The sequence below is a fragment of the Mesoplodon densirostris genome, chromosome 3 (genome assembly GCF_025265405.1).
Source record: "Mesoplodon densirostris isolate mMesDen1 chromosome 3, mMesDen1 primary haplotype, whole genome shotgun sequence".
Lineage (NCBI taxonomy): Eukaryota > Metazoa > Chordata > Mammalia > Artiodactyla > Ziphiidae > Mesoplodon > Mesoplodon densirostris.
Window position 1 is genome coordinate 163,087,359 of NC_082663.1, and position 19,941 is coordinate 163,107,299.

At 52.3% G+C, this 19,941-nt stretch overlaps 1 protein-coding gene across 1 annotated transcript in view; it reads right to left on the minus strand.

Moving 5' to 3' along the window:
• Window positions 1-5,893: 5,893 nt before the first annotated feature.
• Window positions 5,894-19,941, minus strand: part of FGF18 (fibroblast growth factor 18) — a 33,876-nt gene continuing 19,828 nt past the window's right edge. Inside the window, exons 4-5 of the mRNA XM_060094548.1 lie at window positions 13,036-13,142; window positions 5,894-6,160 (exon numbers count right to left, since the gene is read on the minus strand). Of these exons, the coding sequence (XP_059950531.1) occupies window positions 5,894-6,160; window positions 13,036-13,142 (374 nt within the window). The remainder of the gene's footprint in view (window positions 6,161-13,035; window positions 13,143-19,941) is intronic.

Sequence of the window (19,941 nt, forward strand, 5' to 3'; positions counted from 1 at the left end):
ATAGAAATAGCTAAGGTACCAAGAGCTTACTCTGCACCAGGAACCATCCTGAACGAGGTGTGTGCACATCACTGTGATCATAAGGGTCGGTCTAGAATAGGTGACTGATAGATGTCACTTCCCTCTCCTACCCCAGTGGTCAGGGGAGGGTTGACCATAGAGGGAGGAGACTAAATCCAAACAATGCCCAAGGGCGGGTGGGTACGTAGAGAGCTCGCTCTCGTCCCCAAACCCACTTCTCTCCCGATGTGGGGACAGATGCTACTCTTCTTGCTCACTGGCCCCTTGAAATGCTAGGCAAGGGTCCATCTTTCTTCACTTCTGGCACAGAGCACCACCGTAGGGGTGAGGGGCAAGAGGGTGAGGGTCTGGGATCAAGAGACCTCAACCATCTCCTTCCGTCCTCTACTTCTTTGGGTCAGAGAAGCAAATTTTGTAAGGGTGCTAAGAGGGACTGGCTGGCCACTGAAGGGGCCCTCTGACCCTTGACCTCCCTGGAAGAGCAGTGACTCACCTCCCTTTGCTGTACCCTTCTGGTTTATTATCAGCATCATCTCTATTCATTGGTCATCTAATGGGCTCTGTCATTAATTTGCTGGGTGCCCTGGAGCGAGTCACTTACCCTGTCTGAGTCGTGGTTCCTTCCTCTCTAAAGTGATGAGGTTGGGACTTCCCTGGTGGTCCAGTGGTTAAGACTCTGTGCTTCCACTGCAGGGGGCATGGGTTTGATCCCTGGTCAGGGAACTAAGGTCCCGCATGCTGCTGGGGCCATGGCCAAAAAAGAAAAAAAAAAAAAAGTTGAAGGGAGGTGGAGAGAAAAGACTGAGGATAAAAAAACACTTGCATGGGTGCCTTCCAGCTCTTACTAAGCAGGAATAATCCCCAATTATTCGCTCTCCTATCTCTTTTGAACATTACATGTGCCCTGCAAGGTAAAAACAGTTGGATTAATGAAGGATATTGCCTCAGGGAAAAGACATGATGTGCCCAGTGTCATAGAGCTGGCCAAGTGGCCAAGAGGAAAACAAACTCAGGTACCTTAGGTCCCAGATATCTGTGACCTCTGGGACACTGATATCTTGGGGAGGATCCAGAGGGTCAGGGATGGGCCAGCATTAGGCACCTGAAAATGTGGTTTATATCTGCCTCCTTCCTCTGGGGGGGTGGGAGATGATGGACATAGAGGCAGGATCAGGGGGCTAGGGGGAAAGACTGAAACTCTGGACAGATGCTGAGTGCTCCAAGCATCCAGGCTGGCATCAAGCCATAGCTCTAGGAACAGACAGACTTGGGTTCAAATCCCAGCTCCTCTACTATCTATGTGACCGCAGGCAAGTGACTTCACCTCTCTGAACCTGCTCTATAAAGTGAGGCTAAAAATGCTCACCCCAGGGAATTCCCTGGCTGTTCATTGGTTAGGACTCCACGATTTCATTGCCAAGGGCTGGGGTTCCATCCCTGGTTGGGGAACTAAGATCCCACATCCTGCAAGCCACGCAGCATGGCAAAAATAAATAAACAATAATTTTAAAAAATTAAAATGCCCACCCCAAAAGCTGGCTGGCTGGATGCAATGAGATCATGCTTGGTACACAGTAGGTGTTTCAAAAGCGATGGCTGTTATGACTGGGGTTCTACTCAGCTGGACTGTGGAAACACTCATTCAGTTCTTCCCGTAAGCAAGCATCCTAAGACAGCATCCTCGGCTGAGAAATCTTCTGGCCAGTCCACTGCACTTATCATTAACATATTTCTCATAGCTCAGGAAATATCCAGAAAGCTCTGTCCACATCTTCCAAAGTCAGACCCTGAGAGGGGAAGTGACTCGCTCCAGGGCACGCAGCAAGTCTCTACATCAGGTGTCTCCAACCCCCAGGCCATGGACCAGTAGCGATCCATGGCGTGTTAGGAACTGGGCCTCACAGCACGAAGTGAGCGGCAGGCAAGCGAGCGAAGCTTCATCTGTATTTACAGCCGCGCCGCATCGCTCACATTACCGCCTGACCTCCGCCTCCCGTCAGATCAGCGGCGGCATTAGATTCTCATAGGAGTGTGAACCCTACTGTGAACTGCACCGGCGAGGGATTTAGGTTGCGAGCTCCCTATGAGAATCTAATGCCTGATGATCTGAGGTGGAGCCAAGGCGGTGATGCAAGTGCTGAGGAGCGGCTGCAAATACAGATGATCATTAGCAGAGAGGTTTGACCGCACAGAGACCATAATAAATCAATTGCTTGCAGACTCATATCAAAACCCTATGAGTGAGTGGCAAGTGACAGTTAAGCTGCATCTTACGGAGTAGACTGGACATAAGCAACACACTTCGGGTGTCACTGTCTCCCATCACCCCCAGATGGGCCCATCTAGTTGCAGGAAAACAAGCTCAGGGCTCCCACTCATCCTGCATTATGGTGAGTTGTATAATTATTTCAATATATATTACAATGTAATAATAATAGAAATAAAGTGCACAATAAATGTAATGCACTTGAATCAGCCCAAAACCATACCCCACCCCCATCACTGGTCCATGAAAACAACTGTCATCCATGAAACCGGCCCCTGGTGCAAGAAAGGTTGGGGACCACTGCCCTAGAGGGCCAAGGAAGGGAAATCATCACTGGCCCCATGGCCCCTGAGAGGGAGCAAAGGCAAGGAGTTGGGTGTGGGAGATGCCAGCAGCCTGTGGGATGAGGATGGAGGCCTGAGGATGTGCTGGGGGGAAGAGGCAGGCATAGCCAGCAGCAGGAGGTAGGGCAGGGTCGTTATGTCCTCAGGCAGCCCCAGGCTGGAGTCTGCCTGCCCTTCTCCATGCAGTAGCCAGAGCAGTCCCTTTCAAGTGTAAGGCACATCACATGTGGCTCCCCATCTCACTCCAAATAAAAAAGTTCAAGTCTGGCCCCCTCCAAAACTCAGCCTCCCTCATCCATTCTGCAGTAGCCCCACCAGCCCCTCCTTACTCCGTTGACAGGCCTCCAGGCCTTAGCACTCTCTCTTCCCTCTGCCTGGAATGCTCTTCCCCTCAGTGTTTGCATGGGTCCCCCCTCCAGAGGCCTTTCCTGACCATTCTATCTAAAATAGCAGCCCCATCACCTCTAACCCCTCACCCTATTTTCTTTTTCCTTATGATTTACCACTACCTGACATATTTTATATTTATTTGCCTAACTGTATCTTCCCCAATGGAATGTAAGCTCCATGAGGGCAAGGGCTCTGCTCAGCTCACTGCGGTATCTCCAGCATCTGGCACAGAGTAAACAATACATATTTATCAGATGAATGAATGATTGGTTGATTGAACTCTGGTGCCACGATTTTCTAGCTTGGATTGCTTTGGGCAGGTCATTTCACTTCTCTGAAACCTCCAATGCAAAAGATAGCACATATCCATCTCATAGGGTTATTGTTTCAATAAAATAATAGAGGGTGAAAGGGACTGACACATAATAGGTGCCCAATAAATGGCAAGCACAATCACAATTATTATCACCAAGGATCTCAAACTCAGTCACCTGCTCCCTGAGGTCTTGGGCATGTCAGTGATCTCTCTGAGCCCCAGTCTGTTCACCTGTCAAACTCTGTCCCACACAGGGGATGTTTGCTGGATGCCTGGGCAGTGGATATGAAGCACATAGCAGGGGGTCTGACACCCAGTAAGCACTCACCAAGTGGCAGGTACTGCAGTCCTAGAGGGTCTAGGATTTGGATACCGCCCCCACCACTTTTTCCATGACCTCAGGGAAGCAGCCAAACTTTTCCTCATCTATAAAATGGGGATAATGATAGTACCTTCTTCGCAAGTTATCAGGAGGTCACAATGAGATTGTGCACCTGAAAGGGCTTCACAAAGCCCTCAGGAGATGTGATGTGACAGGCAGGAGGGTGAGCCACAGACACACAGGACACAGGATGGGGCCCAGGGATAAAGAAAGACAGAACCAAGCATTGTGCTTGGCCTGAGCTCAGAGGCGGGTCACAGAGGGAGCTTGGAAGAAGCCAAGCTCCGTCCCTGTCCCGGAGCTCTCTGCAGAGAAGGTGCTACTGTCCCCCACGCCACCCCCCAGCCTTGCCCCTTCCTTCTCCATAGGGCCTCACGGGGGACCTCTTCTGGCCATTCTTGGCAAGCGGCGTTTTCAGGGGAGGCAGGTGATAGCAGCAGGACCCTTGTAAGAGGCACCTTTGCCTCAGTCAACCTCACGCCCAATCTGCTTCCCACCTCCACTTCCCGGGGCAGAGGCCCTAGGAAAGAAGACGTAGGAGAAAAGGCCCCTGGGAGTCCACGATGCCAAACACACTTCTCGTGCTCCAGCCCATGAGAGTCTGAGGAGAGAAACACCAGGTCTCCTCCTGACCTGGGCCCTCTGACCCCCTCCACCACCAGAAGGAGAGTGGGGACCACCACTGCCTTGGTCAGCCTGCGCCTGGCAAAACCCAGGTGGCGACTCCACAAATGACTCAGTCAATAATCCCTAGACTGCAAATTCCATGAAGCATTTTTTTTTTTTTGGTCTGTTTTGTTCTTTGATGAATTTTCAATACCTAAAAGAGTGCCTGGCATTTAGTAAGGGCTAAATAAATATATGTTGAATAAGTGATTCCAGTAGTAAGTCAATGAATGAAGCAAAGAATCATTGCTATCAAGAGAATTACTATAAGTGAAGTTGCCTGCGGGCTGGGACTTTTTTTTCTTGTGTTGTTTGATAAATCCCCAGGGCCTTGAAAGGCCTTGGAACATAGGAGGTGCAGAGTAAATGTATGTGAACATATGACTGAGTAAACCACTGAATCATGACTCACTAGAATTTAATCTTTCTGGAGGCAAGGGTTTCCATCTGCTTTGTTTAAGGCTGCATTCTCAGTGCCTACAACAGTGCCTGGAGCATAGCCCATGTCGAATGAATGAATGAATGAATGAATAAGCAAGGCCCCAGCTCTCAGCCCAATGACCTCAGACTGAGAAGAATGAAACACAAAGGGCACCTGAGCCCGGCCCCCGGCCACCACTCGCCTCATGGTTTTTTAAATAATTTGTCGATTGTTTTTAATTGTTGAGGCAGTAATACTTGGTTCATGAAACTGCAATATACAGAGAGGTGAAATAAATAGCTTATATATATATAATATATATAATATAGCTGGTTTTAAAATATTCCCTTATTCATTGGTGTACTAGGTCACGTGAGTCATGGAAGGTTGATAGCAGCATCCTCCAGAACTGTGAGCAATGCAGGGTCACCATGATTGGACGAGGCCGTCTGTCGTCGGAAGTCGAGGCGCCGAGAATTCCGAGGGGCACACCTTCCCTGCGCGGTGTCTCGGGGCAGCTTGCAGCAGACAATAAATAAATGACTGCAAACCAGAGAGCGATTTTTGTTGGAGTTTGGGGCAGGGACAGAGGATTGGGAAAGAGTGGGGAGTATGTTGGGGGTGAGGGGATACTACTTTCTCTTTGTTTTTCTCTCTCTCTTTTTTGTTTTTTTGCTTTTTTTGTCTTTTTTTTCTTTTTTTCTTTTTTTTTTTTTTTTTTTTTTTTTGCTTTCAGAACCTTTGGGAAAAAGGACTTTGGTTTCTCAGAGTGTCGTTTTCCTCATTCAAGTCCTCCTCTGGGGACAAGTTTAGAGTTGTCTGTTCCTAGAGAGACACAAGCACCTGTGTGTTGACAACAGTCCCTTGGTGTGAGTCTTTTGTCATAGGGAGTTTCAAGACAACAATAAAATCCTTATCGCTCCCCTCCCCCAAGAATTTTGGTTCAGTTTTTTGTCTTCTTTTCAACACAATATACAAAAATAGAAATTCTTCCTTATTTTTCATGTAAAAATATTCCTCTGATTGCAGTTCTCCGTGAGTGTGAGTGTGGGCTGGGGAAGCCTGGCGGGGCCACAGCGGGGCCAGCCTAGCCGGGGTGTGTGGGGCGGATCCGCCGGGACCGCTTGGTCACTGTGGTGTACTTGAAGGGCTTCTGCAGCTCTGCCTGTCCCTTGGGGTAGCGCTTCATGAAGTGGACGTCCTGCTGGTTCTCCCGGGTCTTGGGGCCCTTCCGTGGCCGCCCCTTCTTGGTGAAGCCCACGTACCAGCCAGAGTACTTGGCCGACATCAGGGCTGTGTAGTTGTTCTCCAGGACCTTCTCGATGAACACACACTCTTTGCTGGTGCCATCGGGCTACAGGAAGAGAGAGGAGGAGGTGAGAAGGGGGAGGGCAGGCATAAGGGACAGAGCTATGTAGAGAGGGCATGGGCAGGTGGCCAAGGCTTGGGGTAGTGGAGTAGAGAGGGCCTGACCCAAGCTCTGGCCTCAGCAATTTCACTCCCTGGATCTATGGAGTGGATTTGTCCTACTAGCCCCTGCATCCTTCCCTACTCACCAGTTAGGTAACATCCTCCCATTACCACTCAGGGATCCATCTCGTCCACTCTCCACACTGTAACCAGGGGCTTCCACCTCAGCTCTACTACAACAAGAGACCTAGACCTGACCAATCAACACATTATTTCCCATGACTGGTGCACAGCACAGCATGTGGCCTGAGCCATCCAATCAGCGTTCCTTTAGACCCTTGTGTACGTAATCCCCCAAATCACAGGCCGATTTATACTTGGGAAACATGTAATGCTGAAGCGAAGGCAGCCATTGTATACCACCATGAGGGGAAATTCTGTCTGACGACAAAGCCAGCTTGGAGCAAGGAAAGCCAAGAGGAAGAGAATGACAGAAACCGAGTCCTCCTCACATCTTTTAGCTTCTGGACCGAGCTGCGTCTGAAGTTCAAGTTACCTCACTGTTACGTGGGCTAATAATATCTCATGTCCTTTAAAACAGTTGAGACTGTGTCTTACCACATGCAACAGAAAGGAGTCCCAGCTGATGTGCACTAAAGCTGAGATGAAGCCAACTACTCAACTGCCGATCAACTCCACTGTTATATAGTTAAATATAAATTCCATTACATGTGGGGTGCGGTACATCTTAATGTTTCGTGTGAAGAGTGATGGGAGCCTCTAAAAATAAGAGTTTGGGCATGGCCAAACTCCAAAGCCTGTAGCCGAGGTTCTGAGATTTCAGGGTCCCAGGTAAGCTCCCTGGGAGACTATGCTAGGCAAGGAGCACTAGATTCAGAGTCAGAAGTTGAATCAACTCTAACACTTCCTTATGTGACCTCAGGCTATTTAATTCCACTCTAAACTTTGGATTCCTCGCCTGGATCAAATAGGGAAAACGACTCCTGCGCCATAGAGATGTTATGAGGAATGACGCTTATAAATGAGCCTGGCACACAGTAGGAACTTGTTAAATTATTCCTGAAGAGCAGGTGGTTCGGACAGTCTGGGCTCCCTCCTTGGATCTGGACAAAGAGTGGTGCGAAGCAGGCTTTGAATCTCCTCCTTGAGAAAGTCGAATTGCTCTATGTGGAAGAGTGGGAAACACACAAAGTTGGAAGGCCTGAATTAGCAGCACTCGAGTTTCCAGCTAACATCTCCAAATTTAGGCCGGGCCCACTCCTCGTTACAGACGGATGCCCAGCCAAGTTGGAAGCCCAGCGGTCTGGCTGTGCGTGGAGACTGAGGTGCGAGTTCCAGCCTTTTGTTTGAAGTGGAAAACGGGCCGGAGCTTCCAGGAACGTTCACCTTTGAGCAGAGGGCAAGCTTGGGCCCTGCAGACAAAGTGTTGAACTTCGCAGAACGGGACAGGCAGGGTAAGAAAACATTCTCTGGAGGAGAGATCTTTTGAGGAGGCTGCAGAGTGGGCAGGTGGGTGGGGCCTGGGAGACACACACAGGACCCAGAGGACATTAGGGGCTGGGTGAGGAGTGAGGGACTATTGTGAGGGAAGCCGGGCATATGTGCAAGGCTGATAGGAAGGAGTGGTCTCTGGGCTCTGGGCGCCCCCATGAATAATTCTGGAAGCTGCCTATCCAACCTGAGTCCAGGTCCCTTGGCTGGTTTCGATGGAACAGTCGGAACAAACTGAATAAAGGCTACACCATGGCTGTTTCCCCACCCTAGAGCATCTGCCTGCCTGGAAAACTGCTTTCAACCTTCAAGGCTCAGTTCAGTAACCACCTCCCCTGGGAAGCCTTCCCTGACTGCCATCTGGCTCCCTGGGTATTTCCTCCTCTTCCTTCAAAACTCCATTTAAGCACCAGGCTTTACTGAACTCACATACTCCATCTTCCGAAACCCCTCGACACCCATGCCTTCTCCCGCCGCCCCCCAACAGAGCAATTCTGTATCTGCCGGCCTCTTCATCAGCCCAAGAGCTTCAGGAGGTCAGGACTGCTTCTCAGTTGCTCCCCTGGCTCAGCACAAATCTTAGCCCAAGATAGGGGTGCCCAGAGCATTTGTGGTTAAATGGATGAGACTTCTGCTGGGATAGAAATGGTGGGGTTGACCCATGAATGGGTTTTCCTCCAAAAGAAAGTGGACTCTGCCTCCTGGATCCCTGACTAACGTCCCAGAGACAGTCATGAGCTATGAGAGGCCCCTCCTCCTCTGGGGGATGTGCTGAGAAGAGTGAGGAGAGGGCTGGGGCTCTCTGCCTGCCAGCCTTGGTCTCCCTCCTCATCCATTCACTCAATCATTCAGAATTTATTGATTGCCAACTACAGGCCAGACATTTCCACATGCATTGTCTCATTTAATCCTCTCAACTTGCTAAGGTAGACTCTACCTGGTAGAAGAAAACAGTTCAAAGAGGCAAAAATGGCTTTCCCAAGGTCACGGAGCTTGTTAAGTGGCAGAGCCAGGATTTGAACCTGTGTTTGCCACGTGCAGCTCACGTCTCTGCTGTCTAGCGCCAGGCAGGCCCATGAGGAGGAAGGGTATGGAAGAGTGGGCGCTGCCCATCAAAACACCTCCCCTCCCCCAGACCCACAGAGCCACCGTGGGCATGAAGCAAGAACTCAGAGGTTCAAGGGCCAGCACACTGCCTGGCACACGTGCTCATCCACGTCTGGGTTGAGGATCTGGGCTTCAGGCTGAGATTCCCGACACCCCAGAGGTCAGGAGCCCCTTGGGAGGAGCCATGGGGCCTATGATGGTCACAAGTACCCCACCATGAACTCAGACCCAGTGGATAAGAAGCTAACAGTAGGCTGTCCCGGGGCTTGACCCTCACCTCTGCTGACTACCTCTATCACCCTGCTTATGGCCTGCAGAGATTTAAAAAAAACACATATGCATGGGCCTCACCCCTGAAAATGCTGACTCAATCAGTTCAGGCAAGGCAGATCATCAATATTTAGAAAGTAAGTGAATAGCCCATCCCAGAACCTTGGTGATTTAGTAGAATTTGATCATCTCTCCCCCTCTACCACCTCCAACCTCCTTCTTTCCAAACTGGAGTGCTATTCCTTCTATTTGACCTGAAGACTGAATCCTGATCACATCATTTGGCCCCTAGATCCAGTCTTCCTTGAAACCAGAACTACCCCCTGGACGTTTTTAGTTACATAGGCAAAAACGTCCTTTTTTGCTTAAAGGCATTTTGAATTGGGTTTCAGTCACTTCCAACGAAAGCAGTCTTCACAAAGATACAGTGGTAGGCAGGGTACCCTCTGCCCTGAAAGGGTCTGGGGCCCTATGCTGCCCCAAAGAGGACACACCAGTAATCACACAGGAGGGGGCAGATGAGAAAAATCCATCTGGGTTGAACTCCACAAATGGGGAAAAACTGCCTAGTACACAGTGTTTGACACTCAACAACTCTTTATGGAATGAAAGGAAGTGCCATCTCCTAGGTCAGGTGGACGTGGGGCCCAGAGAGGTGGCAAGGAGAAGCGGGGCTACTTCTCTCTCTGGGGCTCGGGAGAAGAGCTCTGGCATATGATGGGTACAATGCAGCAGAGGGAATAGCACAGCCAAGGGTCCGGAACATTGGCAAAGGCTCTGCTGGGGGCTCAGCAGATGTGTCCAGCTGTGGCTAGATATGTAGAAGATTGACACCCAGTGTCAAGACCATCCAAGGAAGCTATCCTGTTGAGCCAAAGGAGCCAGAGCCTAAGCTGAGGTCAAGGATTCCCACAGGTGAAGGACCTGGCTTCAAAGAGGAAGGTAACTCATGTTTAACAAGTAAGTGCCTACTAAGTGCCAGCGTTATCTTCCCATTTTACAGGTGAGGACACTGAGGCTCAGTGAGGTCAGAGCACTTGGATTCCTGGGCCTCATGTGGCTAATTCTGGCTGTAGTTTAAGAGTCAATCCTCAGAAAGCAAGCACCCACATTTGTATTTCTTTGGTGCCCCTGTAGCCCTTTGGGCAGGTACAAGAAGCATGATGGATGGATCCACAATTGGATGCAGCGGGGGATGCAGGCATGAAGACAGACAGTGACAACCCAGGTTAGCAGACCGGAGAGAGATGGCTGTGTGACAGGGCTATGGGCTCCAGGGCGGGTGCGCTGACTGAGCAGTCAGTGAAGCCAGAGGCTATGGCAGGATGAGCCAGAACTCGGGCGGATGGTCAAGGGAAGCGCAGTCCTGGCAGAGGGTACAGCATGTACAAAGCCTGAAGGCCCCATCAGGGAGTAGAGGCTGGCAGTGCCATGTGTCCGTGACATAAGGACCATGAGGGCAGGGGAGCTCTCCCCGAGGAGTGTAGCCTTTCTTGGGTAGATGGTGAGGACCCAGGGGCTAGTTCTGAGCTGAGCTGGGGGCAGAGGGTGGGGAAGACCTGATCCCTTTTGTGCTTTAGAAAGCTGAGGGTGGCCACCGGGGAAAGGCCTGGAGGTGGAGCCTGAGGCCGCTGAGGAACATTATTCCCGAGAAGGTATGAGGCCAGAACTGAGGCAGGAGTTAGGGAAGGAGCAGACACACCAGCTATCAAGAGTAATTCCAGGACCGGGGTCTGACTGGCTGGGGCGTCTGTGATGGAACAGCAACCCAAGGGCCTGGGGTTCCAGCTGCAGGAGCCAGAGAGTGAGGGGCGCTGGGCTAGGCAGAGGCCAACAGGGGGACCTGTCCAGGGCAAAGTCAGGACAGGGGGACTAGGGTGCTATGGGTTGGTGGGGCGCCCTTGGAGCCTCCCAGGTCAGCCCAGAAGACCGGAAAGGGATGATGGGGGGAGCTGCAGCAAGCGGGGCGGAGCGAGGGGAGGGGAGAGGACGGGGCGGGCGGGCTGGGGCGAGCCTCCCCGGACTACGCGGAGCCTCGCCGCCAGCTGAACCATCCCCAATATTAATGACGGGAGAGAGGGCGAGGGGGCAGGAAATCGGAGCCGGCTCCTGTGGAAGCGGTGACTCAGCGGCCAGCCGGCGGGCGGGCGGAGGGCGGCCGGCGGCGGGGAGCAGCCCGAAGGGACGGGGCTGTTCTTTTGACCCCAAGACGGCCCTCCTGGGGTCAAGATGCCGGGAACCGCGTAGACGGGGAGGGAGGGGCGCGCAGGCACTGGGCACGGCGGGCTGCAGCGCGGCCCCTCCTTTAAACAGAGAAAAAAAAAAAAGGTTGGGGGGAGAAAGCCGGGCCCACAACTGCAAGCAGGTTGGGCCTGGGAGGCGGCCCAGGCGGGCAGGAGAACAAAGCGCCTGACGCGGTGCTTGCCGCGCCGCCACAGGAAACGCACGGCCAGGCCAGGGCACCCGGCGCCCGGCCTGCCCGCCGCCCCTGCCCCGGACCCCCTCGCTGGCCGGCGGACCGGCCTCGGGACGCGGAAAGTGAATCACTAATTAAAACCACTCCTTGGCATCCCGGGGCCGCGCTACACGGATTACTATTATTTTGCTCTTTGAGAAGCTCCAGTCGGTGTGGGCAATGCCTCTGGATTCCTTTGCCTTCCAAACCGGGCTTTGAAGCCCGCCTACCTCTAGCGTGGGACCTGGGACAAGTGCCTGGATGTGGCCAAGCCTCATCTTTCTCATCTGGGAAATGGGGATGGTGGCGGTACCAACCTCTTGGGATTATTTTGGAGCATTTTTGCTCAGTGCCCAGCAGAAAGCAGGTGCTCAATTAACAGAAGCTATTGGTACCGTTGTTATTAACAAATAATAAGCAACAATACCCTGGCTCTGTCCAGCCAGGTAACAGGTCCCTGGCCTGTTACCTTCTCCACAGTCACTTGGGAATGGGGGAGGGGAGATGGATAAGAATTGAGGGATTCAGGAAGTCAAAACCATGGCTTAAACAGGAGTTGAGGTCATGCTTCCTTCCCCCCAACAAGGTGTAATAAATGGAAATCATCACCCAAGGTCTTGCCGCCAAGTAGAAGAAGCCATCCTCCTTGGAATCTGGGTCTACCCTCCACCCCCCACTCCACCGATCCAGCAGAAGCCACAGCCCCCTCCATTATACAAGTTGGATAGGGGGTGAGTCGGGTCCCTGCAGAGAGAAGGGAACATGGGGCATGCCACTATAGAGCTACCACCAGTAATGCTTTCCACTGGAACATCCAAAGGAAGCAAGTGTATGAACTTCACAAACAGACACTAGGAAGAAGGGGGGGGCAGCCTCAGAACCCCTGGCATGTGGGTCCACACCCCACCCCTGCCCTAATTTGTTACATGCAGCTCTCTGGCCTACTCTTCCAAAGTAATAAAATCTTCCTGAAATGCTAGAATCATGAGGCCCAGAGCTGACGAGCCTGCTGGGTTCCAGAGGCACTGCTTTGAGGAGTCGTAAACCCCTGGTGATCGTTAAAACAATGCTGCAGGCCCTGCCCTTGGCCTAATGGTTCCCTGTTCCCAGACATCAGGTACATTCAGGCAGGGAGGCTCAGAACCCCTCGAGGATTCTCCCACTACGAAGCAAGCCAGAGCTCCACATCCACCAGGAGAGATCAGGGCCCTGCGTGCTCACCAAAGTCACAGCCACAGATACCTCGGCCTGGCAGGCTGCAGGTGCGGGGACAGAGAAGAAGTGGGGTGGTGAAAGGAAGAGATCACAATGGGAATCTCACACACACACACACACACACACACACACACACACACACACACACACACACTCACTCATGGGGCCTGTTTTCCATTTGGGGCTGACAGGGCCCTGGACGCACTGTTCCAGCTACCCAGAGCTGAGGGGGGACCCACCCAATCTAGACCATCACTTACCTTCCCCACAAGCTTGCCTTTCCGGTTCATACACAGGTAGAATTCCGTCTCCTTGCCCTTGATCCGGACTTGACTACCGAAGGTATCTGTCTCCACTAGGAGCTGGGCTTCGAAAGGCAGAAGGAGAACAAGACACATTTTTTTACCGGGGCAATGGATGGCCTAAAGACTCAGCAACATGATCCCTGACCCTGTCCCTGGACCTCCCACTGCCCCCAATATCAGGCATGGGGGATGCCTCTGACAGGTCTCTCGGGAGCACCCTGACCCTTAGGCAGGGAGAGAAGCTGTCTGACACCTGTTCCCCGACTCCCAGCCTCTCTCGACTCCACTTGGGACCCAGATCGCCCCTTGTGGCCGAAGACCAGTGTGCCTTCTCCTCCCCTCATCATCCACTTCCCCTCCCCCGCCAATACCCTTCCCCAAGGCATGACAGACAGCCACACAAATAACCCGAGAAAAGCAGCAGTCTCTGGACTAAGGGGTCAGACATTCAGAGGCACGTGAGCTCACACAGGCATGCACACCACACACACACAAAACACACACACACACACCTTGCCTTGTGGAATGCCAAGCTGCTTCCTCCAAAAGTTAGGTCACAGGCCCCTTCCTCCAGGGAAAACAACATCTGGAGAGTCCCCTCCCCTCTGGGGATATGGGTGAGGGAGTGCCCTGGCCACTTGAAGTGGGGAAGGGTCAGGGAGGGGTGTTTCGAGTCCCTGGGGAAAGGAGGCTATCTGCATAATATTTCACCTTCCTCAATCAAGGCCACCAAGGCTGAAGAATAACTACCTCCCAGGAGCCCAGAAGTCCCAACCAGGACCCAGTACCCCCTGGTGAGGAGTGGGAGGCCCCATGCTAAACCATCTATGCTCCACAGAGCCTCCCTCAGGATGGGGTTGTCCAGAGCTGATCCCCAAAGGCCTGACTAAACAAGGACATCAAGTGGCCAAAGGGTGACTGTCTCTTGATTAGGCATACTGTGAGACCCCTCCCTGTCCCTCTGCCAGTCCACATTTTCTCCCCAGTAAGGTGCTGTGTGACTTTGGCAGGTCATGATGTGCCCTCTCTGAACCTCTGAATCCCTGTGCCTGGATTTCCCACCACCACCACCCCCTTCTTTGCCTATGACGCCCCCCCCCATTCTCACCCTCTCTCCCCTGACTCTTTGCTTCCCAGCACCTGCCCCTCCCTCACCCACAAAATTTTTATGTCAGTGACAAGGCCCTTGCTTCTCAATAACAAAAATCATAGCCCTAAATACAGTATCCTTGGAGCCACAAAGAGTGTACCTCAGTGCCCCTAAAATACACTAGGTATGATTTTAATTTAAAAAAAATTTAAATATATACCCTGGTGCCCTGCTGTGAAAACTAAAACCATCTGGAACTCAGGATTTCCAATAATTAATCTAGCCTTCCTTTGACACCACTACTAATTAAAATATGATACCCACCTTTCCAAGGAAAAAAAGAAGAATTTACATAAAATTTAAAGATCTAACAAGAATTTAGTAATTCTAGGAACAAGGGTGGGGGGCACATTCTTCTCTCCACCTTCCCCCACCCCTAGTAAACCACTGAGTTGAGAATATTAGCCAACACTGAGACAGGGGGTTACAAGCCCTTCACGTTCCCTGTTCCCCTTAACTCAAATTCCCCATTAACTCTCCTCTTAGCTTGCTTGTCCCTGGGAACCAAGGGCCAAACATGACAGCAGCTCTGGGATATGCTTTCTGTATCTCCTCACAAAGCTCAGGCCCCACACGGGATGGGGGTTGTTGGGGAGTCAGGAGGGTCCCCAACTCTAGGAGCTTCTGACGAAGGTAGCATGTGTAAGGGGATAGGTGAGAGCTTTGAAATGCACAGATATGGATATGAATCCCTGGCCCCACTTGCCACTGTATGACCTTGGGCCTCAGTTTCTTCATCTGTAAAATGGGAATAGTCATCTCCAATCTTCAACAGTTATGGCGAGGATTATATAAAATGATGCTGTAAAGGGCCTAGCACCCTGTTCTCAGAGGCTGGGTAGGGGAAACTCAGTAATTATTGTTTAAGTTTCCTAATAACTGCAAAACAAAACTGTTTTCCCAGAAAAAAAAAAAAGTGGAAAAAAAATCAGATGTGTGTGAAAGGGCAGAGGTGGAGCAGAACTTGCCTCCCCAAGGTGTGCCCTCTGTCCTCAACTTCCTCAGCATCCTTCAGGGTCGCAGGCACCCCACACTGTGAGTGCATCAGAAAATGCCTTAGACTGGGATTCATGGAGTCCGATTCCATTTCTGGAATTGCCATCCTGGGGGTGTGACCTTGAGTAAGCCACACACCCTTCTGAACCCCAGTTTCCTTACCCATGCAGTGGGAATGGGGCTTGACCCTATTCTGAATGTCTCTGGCATTGGAGAGGGGCAGGCACGGGAAACCCTAAGAAGAGGGTGAGGCCACAGGGCTGGGGCCCAGGCAACCCCAAGTGAGTCCAAGGGGAAAACTGCTCTGTCTGCCCTCCCCCAGCACATGCCTGGGCCTCTGTCCTAAGAAGAGCTCCTACTACACGCTGGATCTGGCTCCCATGTGAGCCTGCTAAAGTCACATATCCCCACGAGGTTGGGTACCTTTGTCCCCTTTTTACAGTGTAAGAAACTGAGGTTCAGAGAAGCAACCCAGCAAGAAGGGCTGACGTCAGGTCTGCCTGGCTCTTCCTGCTGGGGCCTGGGTCCCAGAGGAGGGCCCCCAGCTCTGGGGAGACTTGGCTCAAAGCACAACCCCCATCTCTCATTAACCACAGCCCATCTCGGGAAGCCCTGGCCTCTGCCTAAGCCATCCAAAGGGCCTGGGGCTGGGGCTAGACTGCACCTCCACCCCTGCAAGCCAGTCACCCTCACCCCAGCGAGGGCAGGGTCTGCACCAGCCTCTGTGCCCAGGGAGCCAGAAGTCTGTTCTTCCCCGACTGCAACAAGCCATGGAGTGACCTAGACTCCACTCAGCACATGACATAATGAAGAGCGAGCCGGGCCAGGATTATGTAAAGTCTTTGGGGAGTAATAGCAGCAGCATTTCTCAGAAAGACAGAAAGAGAGACTCCGCCCGCTCAGACCAGGTTTGCCCCAGAGCCTGCCTGGTCCTCAGCATCACGCTCCCCCTTCTCCTGACTCAAGCCCCAAGCCCCCAAGATGCAGCTCTCAGGAGCTAGGAACCTCATCTCCGCTCAGTTCCATTCTCGTGTCTGTCCCAGGCCAGGCGGGAGGGGTTGAGGATAGTATCTCGCCCCTCACCACCCTGGCATGCCCCCATCCTCTCTCTGCCACTCTTGTCCCCAGCAGTCTCTTCTCTACACAGCAGCCAGAGGGATCCTTTCAAAATATAAAATTAATTGTGCCTCGTCCCTGCTAAAGCCTCCTATGGATCTCCAACCCACTAAAAATCCAGACTCTTTACGGGGACCATGAAGGGGCACGTGGTCTGGCCCCTGCTGCCTGCTCCCACCTCCCTCCCTTACTCACAGCCCTCCAGCCGCACAAGCCTCCTTACTGTTCCTGCTCTAAGACACCAAGCACACTCCCACCTCAGGGCCTTTGCACTTTTCCTCTGCCTGGAGATTGCTCGTGCCCAGAGCCTCCCACAGTGGCTTCTCACTTCCTAGGTTGACATCTCAGCTCAGATGCCACCTCCTCAGAGAGGCCTCCCCTGGCCATGCTGTCCAATGTCGTACTATCCTCCCAGTTCAGCTCTAGCCACCCCCTGCTCCATTTTCCTCAGAGCTCTTCCCCAAGTTGTTTTATTTGCTACCTTTTCTATTGTCTGTCTCTATCCACTGGAAGGTAAGCTCCATGAAGGCAGGCCCTTAACTGTCTCATTCACCACTGTGGTTTCCAGCTCTTAGCCCATACCTGGCTCACAGCAAATGACCAATAAGTAAATTTTAGTAAGTGCATAAAGGGCTTGGTGAGGTAGGTATGAATAAAGCTATTTAAAGGTTAAAGCAAACGAGATTCAGGGAGGTAAAGGGACTTGCCTAATGGTACACAGGTAGTAAAAGCAGGTAGAAGTTCAAACCAAGTCTCTGATTCCAGGTCAATACCCTCAGCAACTCTTCCCTCTACCTCCCCACGCCCCCCACCACCACCGTGTTACTCCTGCCACTCACTAGAACTCTGAGCTCCTACCCACCCATCCTTACAACAATCCCAGGAGATTAGAACTCTTTTTTATTATCCCCATTTTACAGGTGAGAAAATTGAGTCCCAAGGTCAGACAGGGATGGAGTTAAAATGCAGGCAGGATTCAAACCCAGGCAGGCTAACACGGAAGTCTGGGTCTTACCCTGTCTCCCCCACCAGTCACTTCTCCTCCATGCCAGTCCCTTTCCTGGGGGGGTTAGTGAGTGAACGAACACCAAAGGCAGGCAGAGAAGGTCTTCGCTTGACCTCACCTTCTTGGGGCAGAAGTCTGTGGGCTGGGATGCCCAAAGAGCCAAAGGTTGGGGCCCATCCCTCCTCAGCTCCACTTCCAAATGACCTTGAGGGAGGAAGGGGTGTCAATGGTCACCCTGAGGAAAATACCTTCGAGCTGACTCTGGGAGGTGGGGGAGCCCATAGGACCACCCAAGTCTGGGTTCAAACCGCAGCCAGAGAGGCATGAAATGACTTCAGATCTGGTTTTGACTAGAAGGAAAGGCTGCACGCACCAGAGGGTGAGTGAGTGCAGGATGTTGGGGGGTCCCACAACCCAGCTCCCTGAAGGCAAAGTCCACAGAGCCAGTCTTACCAGGGCCCAGCACAGAGCAGGAGCCCAGCACCTGCCCATGGCTGGGGGCCAGGAGCTCGAAGGACCCAATCCCTTCTCCAGCATTGAGAGAGGAAAGCAGAAAAGGAAAAAGAGAAAGTGGAAGAAAAAGGAGCCAGGGGCTTCCCTGGTGGCGCAGTGGTTGAGAGTCCGCCTGCCGACGCAGGGGACACGGGTTTGTGCCCCAGTCCGGGAAGATCCCACATGCCACGGAGCAGCTGGGCCCGTGAGTCATGGCCGCTGAGCCTGCGCGTCCGGAGCCTGTGCTCCGCAACGGGAGAGGCCACAACAGTGAGAGGCCCGCGTACCACACACACACACAAAAAAAAGGATCCAGAAAGAAAGCCCTTTCAATAAGAACTCATGCTGTCTTTTTTTCCCTGTTTCTCTTAAATGCATGGAGTAACAATGACAATTTAAAAAACTAAACAAAAACTGTTAATACTTATTTGAGCATTTACCATCTGTCAGGCACTGTGCTTGGAGTCTGAATGTGGAATGTCTCATTAGATCCTCACAACAACCCCATGAGGTAGGCACTATTACACCCATTTTACAGATGAAGAAACTGAGGCCCTGAGCAGTTAAGTTACTTGCCAGAGTCACACAGTACGACCAGGATTTGAACACAGGCACAGTAACTCCGGAGCTAGCCTGAGCCAGAGAGATTCAGACAGAGGTGAGCAGAGCAGGACAGACATCAGGCAGGTCAGCCGTGGCAGAGAAAAAAGAAATGACTTTGATGGATGGATTGATTGACTGATTCCAGTGTGATTCCCTAGCTGGGCTTCCCTGCGGGCAATCCATAGCCTCACTTTAAAGACTTTTGGTTTGAAGGGTAGGAAACGACAGGGAAAGACCAAGAGGCAGACAGAGAGCCAGAGAGACACATACAAAGAGGGACACAGAAGACCCAGAGAAAGGGAACTGGAAAAAAACTAAGCAGGAGAATTGGTTTCTTTTCCCCCAAGCCTCGGGGTAAAACCCCCAAGACCTGAGAGAGCAGTGGGGGAGCTGGGAGCCAGTGAGAGGCTGGGCAGAGCTGGCCGTACCCAGACCCTGCACGGGGTGGCCAGCAGCCGGCCAGCCGGCCGCAACAATTCCAGTGCTGACAGTGCTGCTGGCCACTCTCCAGGCATCATCCTCCAGCGAGGAAACGTCCTTGCCACAAAAGGCACTGGGAGGTGACGCCAAATCATACTCCCTTCCTCCCCTCTGAAGGTGGACCAGGTCGAGGGGAGGGGAAGGGAAAGAATGGGGGTGGGGGGGAGGAGCCCTTTCTGGAGATGTTTCGGCATCACTATCCTCACACACCCACGGTGGCCTTTCCCCAAAGGTGCCCATGGTTCCCCTTCTCCTAAAGTCCCCCAAGGAGGTTCGCAGGCCACGTGGGCAAGCCGGAAAGGAAGAGAGAAAGAATCAATAGGATCGATCGGGAGCTATATTTAATCCTAGCTGTATGTCTCATGTGGCCATTCGAGCTGCAGAGTCAGCGACGTGTGGGTGGCCACTCCTCACTGGGGACAGAAGTCGTGGAACATGAGCTCAGAGGGCAGGGGGTTCAGACGGAGATATTAATGCCCCTTCCCAGCTGGGAGCGCCCCTTGGGGAAGCTGGTCCTGTCGCTCACTGTATCCTTGTTGCAAGATGCAAGGCTGGCTAGAAGGAAGGACGGGAGAGGAGGACAGGAGAAGAGGAGGGAGGGAGCACGGACTGCCCAGGTACCTACTGTGTGCTGGGCTCTGTGCAGGCACTTGCCCCCGCCCCGGGGAAGTGGTCCCGTCTACAATCCAGGACGCACACATGGGTCAGCCATGTATTCACTGGCCCAAGCATGTATTGAACCGTTGTTTGTGGCTGGCTCTGTGCAGGGGATACAGCAGTGAACACAATAGACTGAAGCGGCCTAGCCTTAGAGTTTGCACTATAACAGGAGACACAGAGAGCGGATAACTAAATACTTACCAGAACCTCAGGGAGCAATAAGTGCTAGGAAGAGAAACATACCCACGAGGGGACAGAGACAGGAATTCCCTGATAAGGGGACAACTGAACAGTAGTCTGAGTGAGGTGAGGGAGCAAAAGCCATGGGGACATCTGGGAGAAGGGCATCCCCAGGCTG